The sequence below is a fragment of the Asparagus officinalis genome, chromosome 7 (genome assembly GCF_001876935.1).
Source record: "Asparagus officinalis chromosome 7, Aspof.V1, whole genome shotgun sequence".
In the NCBI taxonomy this organism is placed as follows: domain Eukaryota; kingdom Viridiplantae; phylum Streptophyta; class Magnoliopsida; order Asparagales; family Asparagaceae; genus Asparagus; species Asparagus officinalis.
In genome coordinates, this window is record NC_033800.1 from 25,412,571 (window position 1) to 25,434,520 (window position 21,950).

Below are 21,950 nucleotides of genomic sequence, written 5' to 3' on the forward strand. Positions count from 1 at the left end.
TAGAATCAGGACGACCTCATAGAGACTTTATTCCCCTCTCCGAATACAAACGTTAATTTACTGAGTTAATAGTTATAACCAAAAACATCAGGTCTGTTTAGCTGATTTTTTGGATATTATCTGAAGTGATGTACATTAGTATAATTCTTAATCATAGGTTTCAAGTTTTATGAAGAAATCTGTGTGTTTAGCAACTTCAAAATAGAATTGGGCTAGACTAGTTTTATGTTAACTAGGCCAAAGTTGAACCATATAAGGGTTGGTCTCCAAAAGAATATAAGGGTTCATCCACAAAAGACCTACTTTAGAGGCTAGATTTTGAATAAGAAAAAACTAGTTCAATTTGGACCCAACTTTTTTCCAAACGAAAAACAAGATATTAGACCTATGTTGTACCATCTAAAATCTAAAACAAGTTTTATGAAGTTGTCAAACACGCCCTTAATTAACATCAGGACAGATCACATTTTAAAATCTTAAACCATGTAGTTATGTTTTCTCTTCTAAAACATACATTTTTTGAATTACCATAAAAGGCTAAATTGCACATAAACCCCCCTCATCCATATCTCCTGTTGCACTTAATGCCTCTCAACTCATTTATTAGTTGCCTTTTTGACAAAGATATATTGCAAGGAACACCCCTCTTATTCATGAAATTGAAAGGCGGTGGTAGGCGGCACTCGGCTGGAGGGGGGGGGGGAGGGGTTGTGTTCAAGCTATTATATGCAGTTGAGGGGGGTTTAGTGCAACTAAATGTACATATGAGGGGGGTTATGTGCAATTTATGCTTAAACAATAACAAGGTTCTTGATTTTCTCCCCCATATTTTTTGATAATAAGGAGAGGAACAAGGAGTTGGATGGGATTACGGATAGTGCACAGGAAGGCATTGTTAGAAGCATTGGCTGAGGAGTTGATACTGGATACCATTCGCTTTTCTTCCAAACTAGCATAAATCAAAACTGAAGTTTTAAACGATTCATCAACCATTGTCATTCTGCATCTAGAAGATGGAACAAGCATCAGAACAAAGGTAGCTGAAGAGAAGATATGTTTTTTGATCATCTTTTTAAGAACCTAGCAAGTAACAATGATAAAAATGCCCCTTTATTACTATGAAATTTGTTTTTAGATTTGATTGTTTCCTGCTAAGGGCTTTTGTTTTCTTTGGATTCTCAAGATTACATGGAAAACGTGGATCGTACACTAAGGGTTTTGTCATCTTCGAAAGGGTTAATTGCAGATAGATCCTATGTACTATCGCCAAATTGAACTTAATATCCCTGCAGGTTGTAGTTTTATTGTTGCAGATAGACCACCCTAAAGAGTTCTGTTGTTGCAAATAAGCACCTGGAAAAAGGCAAAAAAATTTTGAGGCTTCTATCTGTAACAATAGAACTACAGACGCAATAAGTTCAATTTGGCGATAGTATAGGGGGTCTATCTGCATTTAACCCTATCCAAAATCCTTTGTCCTTTTTTTGTAGTATCTTGAATTAAGTTCGTTAGGAGTTGCTGCCACACCAGAAGAAAGTGAATCACATTCAACTCCATCAAACCTTTTGTCCAACCAAATAAAAGACAAATGGTTCATATAATTTTGGGATTTTATAGAAAGCTGATTGTTTCAGGCTTACATAAGTTGATCTTATCATCCGAACAACATCTAAGAAACTTTATGGTTCTGAGTTGATCACAGAGATTAGTTAACTCCTGTATGTGATGCATACAGGATTGAATTGCATTTCATGAAAATTTAAATTGAGTAGTCTGTATATGAACATGGGATTCACATGCTCTCCAATTTCGTGGTAATTGGAGAGGGTTCAATTACCCCATTCTTCACTATCCGTTCCAATTTAAAGAGAAGACTAGGCCATGTAGGATTTTCACTATTGCAATTTTTATTTTCACAATAGCGGTTTTCAAGACAATAGTGGTTTCAACATAGTAGTGAAAACCTTGCATGAGCTAATCTCATCCAGAAGACATAATTCAATTTTTTTGGCTTATATGTCTTAAAAGAAACTAGCAGTTTGGCACGTGCAAATGCACAGGCCAAATATTTGAACTTATTTTTCTAAATATTATATTAAAAAAGGAAAAAATAGATAGTCATAAAGTATGTTTTTAATTTAAGCTAAGTTTAGGTTTTTTTAAGTTATAGTTATACATGTTAATATTCAGTATTCTATTATACTTTGAGTCCATAATTTTCTGTTTTTAAAATTTTTAATTTTCAAATGTTTGTGTTGTAATTGAACATATACTTTTAGTAGTTCTTGTCTGTCATTGTATTCCATCGTGAAAGGTATACATTGATAAGGAAAAATCATAAGATTGAATTTGATATACAAAATTTTCCCTTGAAAATTTGAGATTCTTGATTTAATAATTATAATTGCATTATTTTATTTTATGTTTAATTTATATCTGAAATAAAACTCAGTGGACTTGGATTTCCTTTCAAAAACTTTTACTTGTAAAGTTTTAATTGTGTTTGTTAGAAAGGGAATGTGCTATAAGTGTTTTTAATTAATTGCGTATGAGAGAGAGAGTGCATAGGGAAGTATGAAACATTTAATATTCATGTACAATGACAAAATTTCCCTCATGTCTTTTGTGGAATAAAGGTCACTTTCCTCCTTTCATTCAAAATTTCCTGCACAGTTTTTTATATAGTAGTATAGATAGGCGCATTATCATGCACATTTCACTGTTGTCTTTACTTCGCTTTGTCGTCCTCTAACGCTAACCTTTTACAAAGCAACCCTAGTTATTATTATTCACATACTTGGTCGAAATCATGAGCATTCTTGATTGAGTTGGATCCATTAATAAAAAATTAGAGTAAATGATTATCATGATATGTAACAGTTCCATACAATTACATAAAGCAGATGTTTACGTTGTAAATCGCTAATCTCATATGCTATCACTAACAAACTATATGGATATCTCAATTTATCTTTGTAGTTCTAACGAGTTGATTGTTTTTTCTATAATCCTGATTATCCAAATAATTTATTGGCGATTGTTAGGTATTGATTGGGTGTGATGGAGTGCATTCTGTGGTGGCACAGTGGTTGGGGCTCGCGGCTCCCATTAATTCTGGTCGATCAGCTGTTCGTGGATTGTCAATTTATCATGAAGGCCATAGGTTGAGTAATGATGCCAACCAATTTATTTCTTATGGTAAAAAGGCTGGTATGATTCCTCTCAATGATAAAGAGATCTATTGGTTTATCACCAATCCTACTACAAGAAGAGGTAAAGTTCTTTCATTCAAATGAGAAACTTTAATTGGTTCCTTTCTCATTATTTGCCTTGCATATAATCACACATTAGTCGCGAAATTTCAAAATATATGAATATAATCCGAAATTGGTATTAGCATATGTCAGAATATAGGTAATGAGTGATTAAGGGGGTGTCCGGTTTGCGGAAAATTGGAACTTCAACTGAAGTTGCAATTTGCCAAGGTCATTATAGTTGCAACTGTTCACTTTGCTGCAAGTGTATCTTTTATAACACGATTATGAAAATGAGGTGTTTTTTGCGAATTTTTTTAGTGGTGGATAAACGAGATACTTTTTTTTTGTAACTGTACTTGCTAAGGACTAAAGTCATAGTGAAACAAAGCTGCAAATACAACCTGTTTTACAAATTACAATTAGGGCTTGTTTGGTAACCAGCATTTCATTTTAAGTAGTGTATTTGACTCAATTGTATTGTTTGGATCCATAAGAATTTGAATACTGGATATTGGCCCAAATCCATTAACATTTTAAACTTATACAAGACCCATAATTCTAAATCCTGATAGATAGCCTGTCATTTGCAATTCCCGTTTCTTCTCTGTCCCTCCCGTTCTCGCGATCTCCCCCCGCCTCCCTCCCGCTCTCGCGATCTATCTCCCTCCCTACTTCTGCTCTCAACCAGCAATGGCGACGGCGACCACGACGACGACGACAACGAGATCCAGTTTTACCTGCAAGCCCTAATTTCACCTCCGGCGACGACGACGATCATTGAAAACGGTGAGAACTTCTCGATCCTCTATCTCTAGTTCCACTGAAACCCTAAATTCTAGATTCAAACTCTATTCTCTCAATTGATTTCTCTACCGAGCTCCCTCCCAGCCAGCGAAAAACCCAGCCCGCCATTTCTCCGCTTTCCAAGATTGATTTCTCTACCGAGCTCCCTCCCAGCCAGCGAAAAACCCAGCCCGCCATTTCTCCGCTTTCCAAGCCCTAACTTTCTTCCTCTCGATCCACTGCCAAAACCCTAACCCTAGCTACCGCCGGCGATCTCCGCCCAAACCCTAGCACCTCAATCATATTATTGGTGGTCGATCTCTGGATGGGCAGCGGTGAGAGCCCGGAGGAGCCAAAGAAAGGTCGATCGAAGACGCCCAAAAAGACCAAGAAGAGTGTGCTAAAGCAAAGTAATTTCCACCTCAGCTTTCATTTTTCAACTTGTCTCTCTTCAATCGATCTGTGACTTGTAGTGATTTGAGGGTGAACCTGTTTGTCTTGTAGAATCCCCGGTGGAGTTCTTCGTCGAGAACAAAAACATTGCTGGATTCGATAAAGTGAGTTCTTCTCTCTAGTGTTATTGTCCATTTTCAAACTAGTAGTAGAAGTTTTGTTGAATGTTTGAATGTTGCTCAGTGCAAATTGAGCTAATATTGATGACCAATGTTCTTCGAAAATCTAGTATCTGTAGAAATGGACATTAGACATGCTTGAGTTTCTTGAAGTGCATTCGGAGGGTAGAAAATGAGTGTTTTGTTGAGGCTGATAGCTTAGAAGCTTCTTATTAAGCTGATATTTCCCATGTATTTTGTTGTGGGCGGCTAGCATTTTGAGCAACTATTGTAGAAATATTATCAAAGTGAAGTCTAACGCGTGCTTCTACTGAAATGTTGATGTTCATTGGATTTTGGAAGATTTGTTGATTGAAAATTGATTTTTACGCGTGCTTCTACTGAAATGTTGATGTTCATTGGATTTTGGAAGATTTGTTGATTGAAAATTGATTTTTGTTATATGTAGCCTGGAAAATCTCTGTTTCATTGGATTTTGGAAGATTTGTTGATTGAAAATTGATTTTTGTTATATGTAGCCTGGAAAATCTCTGTGCACAACAGTTCGAGAGCTTGTTGAAAATTCTCTGGATTCAGCGGAGTCTATTTCCGAACTCCCAATCATTGCAATAACAATGTAAGACCTAATTATTTTGACCATTAGTTCTGCTTGGATCATAAGCATTGTGATTGTTTGTGTGCATTATGAGGTACAAACAATTTAGCGTCATTGGTTATTTGTACAGCTCACTTGGAATGATGCGGTCATTGATAGGGATGGTGACATATATCTTGAACTTAATATAAAAATTTCAATCTCCTTCTTTAACGAGGTATGGCATTTTATGAGTGAGGTTTTTGGTTGTGATCTCTGCCTTCTTTAAGAATATCAATCTCCTTTTTTAACGAGGTATGTCATTTATTCAAGCAGAGTTTTTCAGCCCTATATATTTGATCGGAACTTGTTGATCTTATGATTCTCGATGACTGATTAGATCAAGACCTAGAAAAATCACTCAATGCTTTTAAGTTCAGCGGGAAATGTTGATCGGATAGCCGAATTAGTGATATTTGTGAATCAAAAGAGTAGTTTTATTTGGGAGAAATATTATGCTTTTGTGCTCTTATCTAATAAAGGGTTATAAATTTTCAAATTCTTATTGGATTTTATAAATTATAGTATCTACTATGTTTTTCCCCTTTTGAAAGGTCCAATGGCAAGGAGAAGCTTTTCCTTTAATTCGATTGACTAGACTATTGTGATTGTTAATGTACCACAACTTGTTGGAAAAGTGAGACCTGTAACAGGAGTACTATAATGCCCATGTATCGTGCACCATAAGAGGCTATTGTTTCATGGATATTCATTGTTGGTCTGAGACAAGTATTTGTGGTCTCGATTTTTTTCCCTACTTTAGTTTTCAATTCAAAATCAGTTTCTTTTTTACTGTCAGTTTGAAAAGTATGTTTGTTGTTAGTCTATCTTAGTCAGAGATTCTAATTATGATAAAATTTGTATTTGTCTACTGTGAGTTTTTCCCATATTGTTATTAGTGACTCATTTGTGTTTTCCCTCCTCCAGCATCACTTTCTTGGTTATAAGTAGGAAAGTTGCTGTCTTAGGGAAAAACTTCCTTAATTGGATATATGGCGTGTTTTGGATGCTGCGGAGAAGAAGACTTTCACCAAGCTACTGATACGGGAAGACCTTTCACTGCACACCATGCGACAGGTTGGTTCTTGCTTTTCTTAAGTAGATTTAACTTTCATACTATTGGCTGTCACGTTGGCCATTAGAAAATAGGGTTAGTCGGATCAAACAGAATTTTGGTGCTAAATTACAGGAACATGCTTAAGATGAACTTCTTCAACAATTCCAGCAATCAACCAAGCGGCTCTATGGTAAAGATAGACATTAGTTTTCATTGAGTGGATATGTTCTCTTATATCAAAAGGTTAATCTTTCAGTTTGTATTGTAATGTTCCTGAAATCAGTCAGCTCTTTCTTCTGAGATTGTCGAACATTCCATTTTCTTCTTACTTTCAGTAATTTATTGGTCGAGGTAGTATTTGGACTTGTTGGTGGCATGGTTTTATATACGGAACAGCTCTGCTGAAAACATCCCTCCCTTTTGGTGTTCTTGTTATTGTTTCAGGTGATTTAAGAACCCGCAAAACAAGACTTTCTGAACGAGGGACGAAACTACAAAAGAAATACAAAGTGAAAGTGTACAAGCATTAGAAAGAATCTCTCATTTGAATCAGATGTAAAAGTTTTAAAGAAACTAGTGCGAGAGAAAACTTAAACATGACACTATGTAACTGCAAAATATTAACTTTTGTTGGTTTGTATTTGTTGGATATTTTGGATCTCTAGTTTGTTCAATTGTTATATGCAAATTTGAAGTTTCTACTTTATTTATTGTTTTGGTTAGTGGTGGATGAGTTTACAAGAATTGTTATATGCAAATTTGAAGTTTCTACTTTATTTATTGTTTTGGTTAGTGGTGGATGAGTTTACAAAGTTTTATTGATGAATTTATTGTTTTGGTTAGTGGTGGATGAGTTTACAAAGTTTTATTGATGAATGATTTCGGTTATTTTATGGCGATTATTAGGTCAACTATTGACATTACTGCATTTAAGATTTTAAGGTATTTTATCTATATGTCAAATTAGTTGGATATGTGATATACTATTTGAGGCATTTATTTCCACTAATTTCAATGCAAAACTTATGTAATTTGAGTATCTTCTTTCTAAATTATCTTCGAGCTACAATTTTAGTTCAGAAATTAGAATTCTACTAGTTAGCAAACAACTCAATTCAAAATTTTAAAATTAAAATTTTAAAGTTTGCCAAACATGAATTTCAAATTGAATTCTGGAATTCAAATTTGGATATTTCACAAATGAAGGAATTAAATTTGAAATTCTAGATTTTAAATTCCAGATTTTAATTCTGGAATTTGAAATCAAATCATTGAATCCAAACGCAACCTTACAGTATTTGTTTAATGTGGTGTTTTTTGCAAAAAAAATTTGGGGTGGATTTGATTGCAAATTTTTTTTGCAAAAACGAGATACTTTTCTGTAACTGTACTTGCAAAGGATTAAAGTCATAGTGAAACAAAGCTGCAAGGACAACTTGTTTTACAAATGACAATTACAGTATTTGTTTCAAAATGTCTGTGTATCAAACAATTACAATATTTGTTTCTAATGACAATTACAGTATTAGGCCTTGATCATCACAGAACATTACGCTTTACCCCGCGAGCGCAGGGTTTTTTTTTTGGTGGGGTGGGTGGGGGGTGTGGCTACTGAGGATCCTCTGTAGTAAGGTAAAAGACATGACACATACACTTCCAATTTTAAATTACTGTTATCAGTAAATATTTGGGCAACCTATTAAATATTAGCAAAAGCAAAAATAATGTACCCAACGCCAGTGAACCGGACGGTTGGAAGGTTCTAATACGGCTCCCACTGTCTTAGGTTCGATTCGGGTTGGGTTATCAACTCGACTAAAAAAAAGAAGAAAAAGAGGAGAAGCAGCAAAATAATCTATCAGTGCTCTTAAAAGTCGCTTCCACTGCACCAGTAACTCAGAGCCAAACCCTAGATTCAACATAGTCGTATCTTTTATTTTTAAACATGCTTTAAATAGTCACTAGCACTTAAACTGGGTTGCTATGGTATGATCTCAATGTCCCTTCCCCTAGATCAAACTACCAAAGTTGTGGCAAAGATTGGAACAATTGTCATGTTCTCGTATTTGTATGATTTTATATAGAGGGCCTAATCACCTTCTAAATATATCCGTAATTTCTGCAGAAAGGGACATCACTGATGAATTCACGTGGGACCCTTCCCTCATTGTAAGCAAAGTCATAAACCTAGCCAAGGGATTTCCTCAAACATACCTCCCTGTCGTTCAACACTCAGACCTCTCATCAGTGACGTGGGCCCCCCTCATGCTCAGGGCCCCATGGGACGTGCTCACCGGGCCCAACCTCAGAGGAACAGTCACGGTAGCAGGAGACGCAATGCATCCAATGACTCCTGACCTCAGTCAGGGTGGCTGCTCCGCGCTTGAGGATGCAGTCCTTCTTGCAAGAAACTGTTGTGCGCAGCGGAAATTTCGGCAGAGTTTCTGGTGCACAATAAGAGAGAAAGATCAATAAGAATTCCCGTCTCACCAAGGAGACAAGAATCTGAAGCGAATATCTCAACAAAGTGAGATATCGGTTCTTCCTCTCATCAGTTCTAGGACTGACTTTTCGAGGGATCCTAAAACTATTACAATGATCACAAACTCAAACAAACCAATTTTACGTGGTTCGGCAAACTGCCTACGTCCACGGGGCAAGGAGGGGGATCTACTATTAGAGAAAAAAAAATACAAATAGGTTTACAATTCTCACAATCTAAACCCTCAAATAGTCTCTCAATTCCTCTCTCAAAAGCCGTTTGAGAACCCTCTGTTTCTGCACCCAAAACAGCCGCCACAGCACTTCTTCTCTGCACTTGCACGCCCCCACTTTGCACTATACTTGCTCACATCCAAAAATAATTCCCCAGCTTGCAGCCGTCTTTTAACCCACCTCGCACACCTCGCACACAAAACCCTAGGCTATATTTATAGCTTGGAAATCGGGTTGATAGGGGTTGAAATCCAAACCGGCTGCTATCTTTTCACACGCGAGCCTTCCTCTTTACGTCAGATTCTTTGCTGCTATCTTTTCATGCATTGAGAGTGCGGTGGTCCCCACCCATGTGCTTCACAATTCTCCACCTCAGTGAAGTTTTCTCAAAACTGAGCCGACACCAACCAAAACAAATGTCTCACTTGTTACGTCCAGGACGCTGTGAAACAATTCACAACAACGGACTCAATCCACAACAAGTCGAGACCCAAACGGGAGTGCGAACACTCTCCCATACGTCGATGTCTACTCACCAAATCGATCTCACCCCATCAAAATCCAACCTGGCTGCATCATAAAGACTGCCTACGTATCCTCTTGCCCAAGGAATCAAGCCGAACGTAGTTCACCCAAATGGCCGCGAATGACCTCAATCAAATAGAAGAGTTCGCAACCCTTCTCCAATATCATCAATTCTGCGGCTGATAGCACCTCCAATGGCCTCAAACACCTCCACCTGAGGTGAACCAATGACCATATCCAAACTATGTCTGCCAGCTACATTCGAATCAAAATCCAACTCATCATCTGCATCCAAAACCAATTGATCCCGAAGCTGTGTCACCTTAGCTAGAATCCCAAATGATGCAGTATGATCTGGAGTAATCTTCACCCAATGTGGAGTAGCATCACTCTCCACCCGCTGCGATACCTCTAAGGTCTGTCCAAAACTCTCCACCTGCTGAGAGTCAATTAGCTCCCTCATCGAAGCCTCAACCAAAGTGACACAATCAGACCTATCTTCCAATAGAGTTTTACCTCCAATCACAACAGTTGTTAACTCTTTAATAGGATAATCCAAATATGTCGAAGCCTCAGTCCAGAAACTCTTCTGCAAACCATCGCTCGACCACAAACACCGATCCTCCTCCAACAAGGCACGGTTCTCCAAATTTGTCACCCTATCTAGTTGCCCTAAGATTTCCTTTCCAACAAAGTGTCTCGAAATGCCGTGAGCTCGGTTCCAATACAGAAATAGGTCCATCTTGTACCTCCCACCAAAATCAGAATGAAGTACCTTCACCTTTCTATCCATCTTACACTTCTTCAAACTGTTAGAGACTACTAGGACTTTCTCCAAAGGGGATTTGGTTGCAACCCAAACACGCCTAGAACAGTCATCAACAAAGGAAACCAAACGCCTATTACCTCCCAATGATGCCCTCTTGGGAGGCCCCTAAACATCCACGTGAACTCCTCCAGAACGATCCTTAACTCGGTGAATAGAGGTGTCAAACTTCACCTCGGTCTTCTTGCTCACATCAACATGTTCACTGGACTTCAAACTGCAGGTCTTCGCACCCTCTTTCAATCTATGCGAGGAATCAATACTGGAATGGCCAAACCCCAAATATCGCAGTCTAAACGAATCAATAGCAGTCGCCAGCTCTCCACCTGCCACTATACCTCCAGTCAAGTAATACAGGTTATTCCTCCTGACGCCCTTCATCACAATCTGAGAGTCTTCCACAATCTCAAGAACCATGTCCTCAACACGAACCTTCAAACCCTCACCAACCAAAGCTCCAATTGAGATCAAGTTCTTCCTCAAGGAAGGAACATATCTCACATCATATAACTCCCTAACAGCCCCATTAAATATCTTGATGCGAAATCTTCCTATCCCAAGGATCTGGCATGTACGGTTATCAGCCATGTACACCACACCACTATCCAGCTTCTCAAAACTAGAGAACCATTCCCTTCTAGGGCACACATGATAGGTTGCACCACTATCCAACATCCACTCGGATTCCTCCGAATAGCTACACGTAGGACTGATAGAAAGCGAATAAATAGAAGACTCAGAAATATTACCATCCGATACGATGTTTGCTTCTGATGATGGTTGCTTTCCTTTTCCCTTCTGTTTATTCTTCATCCACTCATCGAGCTTTGGACAGTCTTTCTTCCAATGACTAGTTTCCTTGCACCAAGCACACTGATCTTTTCCTACTCTAGACTGTGACTTCCAATTCTTTCGGTTTGGACCATTCCCTCTTGCGGCCAACGCCTCTGCTACCGACTTAGTCGAAGTCTCCTTATCCTTCTTCCGAAGTTGATAATTCACCAGTGCAGCAGTGACCTTACTATACGAAAGAGATGTCTTCCCATTAATCAGAGTAAGGACGAAGGTCTCATATACCTCGTCGGGCAAGGAACTCAACAACAGCAACGCCTTATCCTCATCTTCAATCATGGCATCCACATTCGCCAAATCCGCAAGAAGTTTTGTGTAGGTGTTCATGTGATCTCTAATTAAGGTTCCCTTCTTCAACTGGAAACGATAAAGTCTCCTCTTCAAATGCAAGCGGTTCTCAACACTCTTTGTCAGATACTTGCTTTCGAGAATCTCCTAAATCTTCTTTGCAGAAGTCTCATTCATCACATCATATTTTAGATCTTGAGTCAAACAAGATCTAATCACACCACACGCCGTTCGATTCATCTTTTTCCAAACCTTCTCTTCAATCTCATCTAGCTTGCCATCTAACTCCAAGGTATCCTCCAAATTCTGCGCGTTCAGCGCATCCAAAACCTCGCATCTCCATAATCCAAAATTGTTTGTGCCATTAAACTTCTCCACATCTATCTTCATAGAGTGGATATTCAAACTCTGAATGGTCTTCGCGCCAGAAGCACCACCCTCGACACCCGAAGCACCTTCTTTCCCCGACATCTTTCTAAACGCACTAACGAACGAAGAATAGATCCAAAACTAAAAAGATAGAGTCTTTTACCAAAAGATCCCACCTTTATCACCAAATGAAGCTCTAGACGAGCTTCCAAATTGATCTACTCCTCCAAATAGCCCAAGCGTAGCCCGAGCTTTGATACCACTTGTTGTGCGCAGCGGAAATTTCGGCAGAGTTTCTGGTGCACAATAAGAAAGAAAGATCAATAAGAATTCCCGTCTCACCAAGGAGATAAGAATCTGAAGCGAATATCTCAACAAAGTGAGATATCGGCTCTTCCTCTCATCAGTTCTAGGACTGACTTGTCGAGGGATCCTAAAACTATTACAATGACCACAAACTCAAACAAACCAATTTTACATGGTTCGGCAAACTGCCTACGTCCACGGGGCAAGGAGGAGGATCTACTATTAGAGAGAAAAAAAATACAAATAGATTTACAATTCTCACAATCTAAACCCTCAAATAGTCTCTCAATTCCTCTCTCAAAAGCCGCTTGAGAACCCTCTGTTTCTGCACCCAAAACAGCCGCCGCAACACTTCTTCTCTGCACTTGCACGCCCCCACTTTGCACTGTACTTGCTCACAGCCGAAAATAATTCCCCAGCTTGCAGCCGTCTTTTAACCCACCTCGCACACCTCACACACAAAACCCTAGGCTATATTTATAGTTTGGAAATCGGGTTGATAGGGGTTGAAATCCAAACCGGCTGCTATCTTTTCACACGTGAGCCTTCCTCTTTACGTCAGATTCTTTGCTGCTATCTTTTCATGCATTGAGAGTGCGGTGGTCCCCACCCATGTGCTTCACAGAAACATCGGACATGTAATAAGATTAAGGAAGAGTCTGGAGGAAGTTGAGGAGGGAATGGAGAAGTATGTTAAGGACAGGAGATGGCGGGTTTCGGGTCTTGTTATGGGCTCGTACTTAGCGGGTTGGGTACAACAAGGTGGGTCGGGGATTTGGTCTTGGGATGTTAGGGTTTTCAGGGATTATGTTTTCAATAGTTTTTTTCTATCCTAAGATTAGTGCTGCTGTTGAATATGATTGTGGTGTACTTTCACTGCAGCGAATAGATTGAGTTGTGTGGTATAAGAGTATTAAGTAATTGGTTGTTTGAATTCTTATTTCTTGTTGATATTTTCATGCAATACAATGTCATGCAATGTAACTAAAAAGGATTCTTATGGTGCATATGATATGATATGAATGATTATTACCACACGAAATAATAGTGATGATGATCAATTATTGCATATCAGTTAATAGATTTCGTACTTATACTAAAAAGAAATGATCCACCACGCATCACCCTTTGAATTGTTTACATTATAATAAATAAACAGTAAAAGAATGTGAAGTCCCAATTATGTCATATTCCATAGACATAACTCCATGTTAGAAAGTTTTCTACTTGTCGTATTGAAAAAATAATTTCTTTATTGATTTTGTACAATCTTCGACAACTATGCAATCCATGAACCAAACAACTTCAGCTTTTTAGCCGTCGATTGCTCCACCACCACCATCTCCTCCTCCTCGACCGCCTCTCGGTTAACACCCACATCAATAATGAACTCCCTTTTATCTCCCTCTTCATGCCAATAAAACAAAACTCTATCCTTAGCTTTAACCTTCTTTTCCTTCACAAACAAATTCCACCCTGATGTAAACACAAAACTCTGACTACTCGGCCAATAACTATACTTAAACCTCCACAAATTACCTTCAATATCCTTGAACTCCAACAAATCTTTAGACTCCCCGAAGTACTTCGCAAATTTCTTAGGCACTACAAGCCTACTCAACCTCCCAACATCACTCATTGTCAACTCCTTTTCAAACAAAAGCAGAAACTTCCTATCCTCAATATTTCTCACATTAACTAAACTGAGAAACTCAGCAAATTTCCGCTCGTATAGTCCGTCCTTAATCATTTTCAGCACGGTCTCCGTGCTGACGTAATTTTGAAAGGCAGGCTCGTGCACGGTGATCTCCGTTAATGGGAAATTTCGATGGATGTTGACGTCGAGGTTGAGTTTTAGTGCAGCGCTGTCATAGGCGGCCGCAGCCTGGTGTTCTGTGTCGAATGTACCGAGCCAGATACGGGTGTGATTTACATATATTTGTGCGCCCCAGCGGTTGTTATTTTGAGGGATGACGCCCTTGAACTTAGATTTGGTGACCGAGAGATTTGTGTTCATGAAGGAGCTCATTGAGGGAGAAACTAATTGAAGTTGTAGCAATTCTTCTTCTTCTTTGTTTGGTATCCTATATGATATAAGTAATAGTATTATTATACATTAACAACCTGCAATCAGGCGGGGCGCGGCGGGGTCCGGGGGGGCGTTAATCATATGAATGGCCCTTACATTGTGTACATGCTTGGAGAGAAGAACAAGAAGTGGGGTTGGGTATTACTTGCAGAGGGAGACGTAATTGATGAAAATATTTCCGAGAATGTTTTTATAGTATATTTGTAGGATAAAAATAGAAAAAAAATATTTAGATTTGATAGGATGATAGCTTGGCAAAAAGGCAACTTTCAGCAATTTGTTGCTGTTTTTAGCCCGAAATAGAATAGTTATGGTCATGCTATGGCTGTTTTTGGAATTTCGCTGTTACTAATTCTAATCAGTTATATTCTCAATAAATTCAGATATACACAACTTGGCGTGATCCTGAGATGTTTCAGGGCACAAACTGACAACTCAATTTTGTTGTTCGTCAAATACTGGAAAAATCCATGTTTTTAATCATGCCGATATATCTTTCTAATAATAGCCATCAGTTTCTCAAAATAATAAAACAAAACAAATAAAATCATGAACCAGGATTATAGCTAACAACTTGGATCAAAAGAAAGAACCATAAAATTCAGGAAACTTTCATCCATGGTTGGCTGTTCAAATTTGTACAACAGCAACCAAATTTTCCTCAGTTCCCCAACATTGTCACCAAAGAATCATACAGCCATGTTTTTCTTCTCATACAAAGTTCCTCATCTTATTGTTCGCTCCCAAACCTCACAAAGCAATCAGGGTTGCCAACTCCTTGTCGTGCCAGTGTGTTCATCATATCGTGGAATGGGCCTCATAGTTAAAGAGGCCACCTTATCTCAAATCAGCAAACGCTAACAAATGCTATGTACAGATCTTGGAGAAATAACGTCTAATGAAAAAGGGACCAAATCACGATCAAGCTGAGCTCCAATACAACAGATGCTTTGGATGCAGATGTGGAGATAGAATTGGAGTCAGTAGTCAACATGTTGCATTCAGTTACTCTGCCATCCCCATCCATGGTAACAATGTGAAAAAGTTAATATGCTTCTTGTAAATGCAGTTTAGATGTCATGCCTAAAAAAATTGTTATTGCCTTTGTTGTGGATTGCGAGGTCCTGGCACTGATTTTGCTTGAGAAAACCAGTTGAATACACAATGAAATTGAAACTACCCAGAGAATAACCATATAATCAAGACTGGGGTTGTTAGAATAAGAAATACCTTGCGAGATAGAATGAACCGCTAAGCAACTTGAGCCAAACATTCTGGTTTCATCACTGGATAATAGTCATAGGGATGAAACCAAAAGTTAGTAAAAAGCAGGCACATAAGAGAGATTAAAAGCAAAAACAAAAACAAAAGCATGTATGTATATATATATATATTTACTGTTTTGAAGGATAATGTCTGCTCTGGTGAAGGAGCAACACAGGCAGGACTCCGTTCTGTTGCTGTGAAGTCGGAAAAAGCCTGAAGCTCAGTGATACTACTACCCCTCCTTGCATGAAAAGTTCCTGTGCCTGTACTTTGAAATCTATATCCCTCCCCATATGTCATTGGAGAAGGTCTCAAGCTGATTTGACTTACTTCGTCCGCAGAGTCCAACTAATACGATTTTTTACCGAAGGCCAATAATCAGCTAACTGAGTAATATCATGAAATCAGTCTAATCAGACAGGAAGTTGAACATACATTACCCATATCTTTAATGTGTACAATAATAAGTGTAATGTCATCAGTCCTTGTCTCATGTTCTAACCATGTCTTGTATGATTCCGCAGCAATTGCTGCACAAGCATCACGGGGGTCCTTGAAGCTGACAACCTGCACCAGTAAGAAGGTGTGCATACAATAGTACGGCCATGGAAAATCAAATTACATCTATCAAATTTCTTTAAAATGCACAGTAACTCATCAGGTAGGAGCATAGTCACATGCAGTTAAAAGGATTAGGAACTGGATAGAGAAGAACACATTATTCTTACTACACCAAAGGGAACCATGACAGGGTTTACTATTTTATGTCAACCACAAAGGATACTTGACTTTTCAATAATCAATATAAACATGTCAAGGGTAATGACCTTATCACTTCACATCAGAGCAGAGAGATACGAGTTAGCTCAGAGCTTTAAGCACATAGTTGAATTTGTTCTAATTGCAAACTAAGACCATGTTATATGCTCAGCCAATGTAATCCACAAAGTACAGAATGAATTTTGCTAATATTAATTATCAGAAAAGACGTGATATACCATCTCAGATGTTGCAACATTTCACATGAACATCCAATCACCAAAAATGGCTGATGGACCGAACATGAAACAATCAATACAGGCAATACACCACTCAACACAATCACATCACCTCCTTGGCAAGAGTGCCATCATATCCTCTCCAGATTATCATGGTCATATATCCTAATCTCCAAACTAACTAACTAACTATGCATGCATTTTTTAAAAATGCACATTGTAAACGAGTATAAATTATTACCCTCTAGCGAACCAAACTTTCAGAGTTTTGTAGTAGTGATAGAGACTTTAATATGGTATCAGAGGGCATTGGGTTCAAATCCTATCACACATGTACTGAAAGTGGATTTTAGAAGAAAAAGTTCTCGTAAAATAGCTTAAGTTTCAATCCATTCAAAGTGCTCAAATTGCAGGTGACAACATAAGAGTATAAAACTATAACATTCAACCCTTACCACAACCCTTGCCAGAGTTTTGATGTGGAGGAAGAGACTATACACAAGTAGCAGTCAATGCCAACCATTTCAACATACCAAATAATGAGAAAAAGCCACATTGCAGTCCTCTCGTGTGTGAGAAACTGTCAACTTGCATTAGAAAAGATAAAAGGGAAAGTTCATTTATGGCTACTGTTGCATTGTGAAGCAAAGAAAACACATCTCATGGTCCTTATAGATGAGCCCTTAACAATCAATTGGTTAACATGCCTAAGTAAAAACTGATAAAACTTGCATTCTGGTCCATTTTGTGAGTTTCTTTTTACAAACCAGTGCCAAAAGATCTATTGAAACAGAAATCTCCATTGCACAACTGACACCAGCTAGTTCCATCGATTAACTAGCACAAATATCAGAAATAGCTAATCATAAATTTCCACTAGATGATGGCTCCCACATCAAATAGTTTTCCTCGCTACCTAAGGCAAATGTGCCAGAAATTTAAGGAAAAGAGACCTTATAGTTCCATTCTAGTTCCAGTTCTATAAGTACCCTCATAGAACTGTGAAGTTTCGTTGGAAACATGACAACAACACATAAGTATAGAAGGTAATGCATTGGGATAAACTTCCTTTCACCTTCTTGAGTTTGTGGTGTTACAATCATAAACACAAATCATAGCTTGTCAGATTTCTATTATATATAGTCCAATATAAAAAATTTAGCCTGAAAAGGGTATTCTGGATTATAAGCACCCGTTTACATGAAGAGAGTAAAAAAGGCTATAGTTGGTTTTGTCAAAATATTTATCCATCAAAAGGAAATATATTTGCTAAAGCACCTTTGCATACCAGCCATTCAACCTAAGGATAGAGTTTGTAGTTACCAAAATCCAGATACTAAACCTAATGAGAGGAATTCACATCTATACGAAATAGTTACTAGACGCATTCTATTGATTCCTTTCTTTAATCATAGGAAACGAAGCATGCTGACCTTTGCACCAACAATCATCCTCCCATTAATTTCTAAAAGTTGTGTTCTTCTAAAACAATAACCACATCTGTCTGCGTGCTCTTCACATAAGGTGACAGATCCATGTTGTAAAACTGACATGGATGTCAACTTCGTGCAATAGGTTCACATCCATCCTCTTGCTTCCTGGCATGCCCTAAATATATTTTGTGATTGCATTGGATTTTTTATAAACACGGAACAAAATCATCACATGGTATTCTACTGCTTCTATGGTAAGCTCATTTTATTCTTCTCTTTTTTGGGGGTTATTATAGTCACACACTAATAACTTCTACAAGATATATGTTGAAATATTTGGTATGGTAGTCATTATTTACCAAGATCGAACTAATTAAAACTTTAGATAGATCTTCTCTAGCAGCACTTTCTCAAAATAGTATCATATGCCATAAACTACGCCATATAATCTCTATGGTAGCTGGTAAGAGTTCTTTTAGCTATAGCTATTTTGTATTAACACATGATTCATAAACTCCAGATCAGTAAAACAAGCTCAAAACAGTTATCTACCAAAAAGAGGAAACCGACGTAAAACAAATTCTGAAGACAAACTAACCACAGACTTTTCTCACCACATTTATGACTTATGAGGAACCATGTACCCATCAGTAGCCACCTCAAAAGCGCATAAAGTAACTCTTTCTTGTTGCTTGATGCATCATCTTAAACCTCTATTTCATCTACGAACAACCAGACAGCTACTATATATGTTATACAATTAAGATGTAAAAAAGCAAGATTATTTTTATAGCCAAATCACCAGAGTACAGCTCTCAATCCTCCAAAAGAATATAAAATGATCTACTAAAAGCAAACTAGTTCTTCAAGTGCCCAAAATGTTAGCTCGATTATTGGGAATGTGGCATTACCCATCACCACACAACCATATTCGAACCTTTCATCTATCATAAAAGGAAGGGACAATAAAGAACATCACTCAACTTGAGAAAGCTGCAGCAAAGAAGGAAAACTTTTACCAAAATATGAAGTAACTTCCTAAATGTCACTCTGCATAAACTTGATGAAACTAAATCCTTGTAATATAGAAAACATACAAAATGGCCAGAAAAAATTATGCAACATCTTATATTTACCCAAATTAACAAACCAACATAAACAAATCTAAAACTGAAAAATCAAAACTGCAAATTCTCTGCCGTTGCATCCCCAACGCTCCTCGTAAACGCAGTCCCCGGGTACATCCCGTCCTGCACCCACAACCTCGGGGGGTCCCCATCGTCGCTCTCCTCGTCTCCCCAGCTCTGCACCTCAGGATCCTTGGTACCCTCCACCTGATCCACGCTCAGCACCCGGGCCCCACATTTCCGGACCCTCGCGTACTCATCCTTCCGGAAGGGCGTCTGATCACACGACAAATTCTCAGCAACAACGCAGTTTCGCTCCGTCCGCCCTCGAGTCGCGACATTGGCGATGTAGAGCGCGACCGCGCACACTACAAGGACAGCAAATGCGGCGCGCTTCGGCGCGACATGTCATCGATAATCCGGGGCCACGAAGAAGCGCATTGTCGAATGCCGCGGCGAACGATTTCGCGGGGTTTTGGGCGAGACCAGGATCATTCTCCAGGATCCGAGCTAGGGTTTCCTTAACAAACTCAGCACATTCGGTCCCAAACTGGCCGTGGCCATCGAAAACCGCGAACAAATGGAGGTTAGGGTTCGACTGCAGGTTCGTTTTGACCAAGAAGCTGTCTTGGTTGAGGCGGTCAGGGGATTCGGGGTAATGGCCGCGCTGGGCGAGGGAGTAGTATTTCAGGGCGAGTTTGCGGCGTGGGACGGCGGCGGATCCCGCGCGCTTCCGGTGAGGAGGTGGTGTGGAGGGAGGGGACGGGGTCGCCGATGCTGCGCTCGGCCTCGGACGGTTGGTGGGGCTCGCAGCCACCACCGCTCCGACGGCGGTGGTGACGCCCGGGTGCGAATCTTGCCTCTGCGATGCAACCCATTGATTTTCGAAGTCTCGATTGATGATGACGACGATGATGATGAAGGAAACCCTAATAAAGGAGGGAAGCGAGCAAGCGATCGCAAAAGGAAACGAATCTGATTTGTGTTTCATCTTTTTTTTTTTCTGCGTACACCGGGAAATGATTCGCACCCGTTTGTTCACCGGTAGGGGTAGAGGGAATGGGTCCCACCTTAAGGACATGTTTGCGATCCTAATGCGTTCGAGTCTGGCGCTTCGCGGTAAGTAAAAAGGACAGGTGAGTTTGCTTTTGTCGTGGGTTTGTTTCAGAGACGCGTGTTTTTAGGGACGGGGTTATCGTTTTATTTTTCCTTTTTTTTTAATTTGTTTTTTATTTGGAAAGAGACAACAAGCACGTGAGATTTTGTGCTTAATCGGACAAAACCCAGATTCGGTGGGTAATTTGTCCGGTCGGGGTCCTGGTCCGGGCCGGGCCAGTCCGGATAGTTTATTTTCAAAGCTTATCTTTTTGCTAAAAAAGTGTGACTTTAAAAAAATCAAAATTAGTTTCTGCCCGAACTGGATAGGGCCCGGCCAGGCTGCTTCGTTTGGTTTTTAGCCTTTGGAGCGGGCCGACCTGGGCTATTGACCTTGATCCCATCCCAATGGCTAGTTTTTCAGTTGTTGGGAAGGGTCTGGTCTATGTAACCACAAACCTGGCCCAAGGTACGTGATGCAGTGCCACGGCATCCTGGCTCATGTCGGACTAGGGCCGGGAACCGGTGAAAGTACATCCAGCTCGACTTTTTGAGCTTTTCCCAGATCCTAGCCGGCTCCGGGCTTAGAAAATGCTAGGCGGGGTTTTGGATCGGATCTGGCTTTTTGGATTGCCCTATAAATTATAGATAAATTATTTTTTAAAAAATTTAAAAAACTGTTATCTATATTATACTTTATTTTAAATGAATATTTAGAATAAATACGGTTGGCAATGCAATAATAGTTATATTTAGAATCCTAAGCTAAAGGGTGTGTTTCACAGTTTCATAATAGGACTAAGTTTGAACTAAGTTTTGCTTAATTAGATTAGAGTTGGTCTATATATGAGGTGGTTCAAAGGGAAACTAGTTTCGATGCTTAAATATGAACTAGATAAAACTAGTTTAATTTTGGCCCAATTATTGACAAACTTTAAAAAAAAACCTTTTGGACCAACATTGTACCAACTAAAACTAAGTTTATGGAGTTGCTAAGCACACTCTAAGTAGGTTAAAAGTTAAAACCGAATAGAAAACTATGGCTCAAAAAGAATCTTAGTAGTTTATTATCTATATATTTAGACTCATCATCTGAAGGGAGGCTTCTGATATTGAGCATATGCTATTCTTCAACCAAAAGCAACCAGGAAGGATTTAAGAAAAGCGTATGCTTTTCTTCAACCAAGAACAACCATGAAGGATTTAAGAAAGGAAAGTATTTTTCACATTGAATGAATATAACTCTGACCATGGCCATGTCCATATCCGTTATGCATTATGAATTTTTAAAAGTAATATATGATCTATCAAAAGCAAACAACAAACCTGGATTGCGAACGGTCGACCCAGATCCAAGGTTCACTTGGTCGGTACTGAGGTAAGATTTCTCGCACCAAATAAATAAATAAATAAATAAAAATATATTGTTTTTCTATAAATTAAAATTTTAAAACGTACGAACTTCATATCCACACATATTAGGCCACGTTCAACTAGAATTACTTTGAAATAGCTAATAAGAAAAAGAACGCAAAGAAAAAGAAAAGATAGGAACAAAAGATTTTAGACCCGGCTTTTATGCAAGTGGCTAGTATAATATATGTATCATGTTTTATGACAAGAACGTTAGTATAACATATGAACCATGTTTATGACTAGAGCTTTTGCTCAATCTCACCGTCTCCAAATAAATTGAATAGATAGCTCAAATGATTGATTTGGACTGAAAATTCTTTCGGGGTCTCCTTTCCTTTCCCT

General features: G+C 38.8%; 2 protein-coding genes, 1 long non-coding RNA gene and 1 pseudogene across 6 annotated transcripts; 2 read left to right on the top strand and 2 right to left on the bottom strand.

Annotated features, from left to right (window-relative positions):
• The window catches only part of LOC109846858, a 15,179-nt pseudogene extending 2,101 nt beyond the window's left edge, over nucleotides 1–13,078 (top strand).
• LOC109846562 (DNA topoisomerase 6 subunit B-like) lies at nucleotides 4,192–7,003 on the top strand. Of its 4 annotated transcripts, XR_002248557.1 has the most exons (6): nucleotides 4,192–4,597; nucleotides 5,131–5,228; nucleotides 5,338–5,424; nucleotides 6,174–6,323; nucleotides 6,436–6,493; nucleotides 6,748–6,999. XR_002248557.1 is itself a non-coding variant. In XM_020415809.1 (5 exons), exons 1-4 carry the CDS (start codon nucleotides 4,366–4,368, stop codon nucleotides 6,286–6,288), a joined length of 351 nt encoding a protein of 116 aa, XP_020271398.1. In that variant the 5' UTR covers nucleotides 4,192–4,365; the 3' UTR covers nucleotides 6,289–6,323; nucleotides 6,748–7,000. The 4 variants fall into 4 exon arrangements, 2 of the variants coding, with proteins under 2 accessions (XP_020271398.1, XP_020271397.1); XM_020415809.1 differs by lacking the exons at nucleotides 5,338–5,424; nucleotides 6,436–6,493 and having other exon boundaries at nucleotides 4,192–4,450; nucleotides 4,545–4,597; nucleotides 6,748–7,000; XM_020415808.1 differs by lacking the exons at nucleotides 5,338–5,424; nucleotides 6,748–6,999 and having other exon boundaries at nucleotides 4,192–4,450; nucleotides 4,545–4,597; nucleotides 6,436–6,738.
• Nucleotides 13,464–14,256, bottom strand: LOC109846859 (AP2/ERF and B3 domain-containing transcription factor At1g50680-like). The gene has a single exon (XM_020416097.1). The coding sequence runs from the start codon at nucleotides 14,211–14,213 to the stop codon at nucleotides 13,464–13,466; it is 750 nt and encodes a 249-aa protein (XP_020271686.1). The 5' UTR covers nucleotides 14,214–14,256.
• On the bottom strand, nucleotides 14,818–19,132 carry LOC109848741. Its single transcript, XR_002248873.1, has 4 exons — nucleotides 15,975–19,132; nucleotides 15,672–15,887; nucleotides 15,504–15,559; nucleotides 14,818–15,283 (listed from the first exon to the last, which is right to left on the bottom strand). It is a non-coding gene; the product is annotated as an uncharacterized LOC109848741 (long non-coding RNA).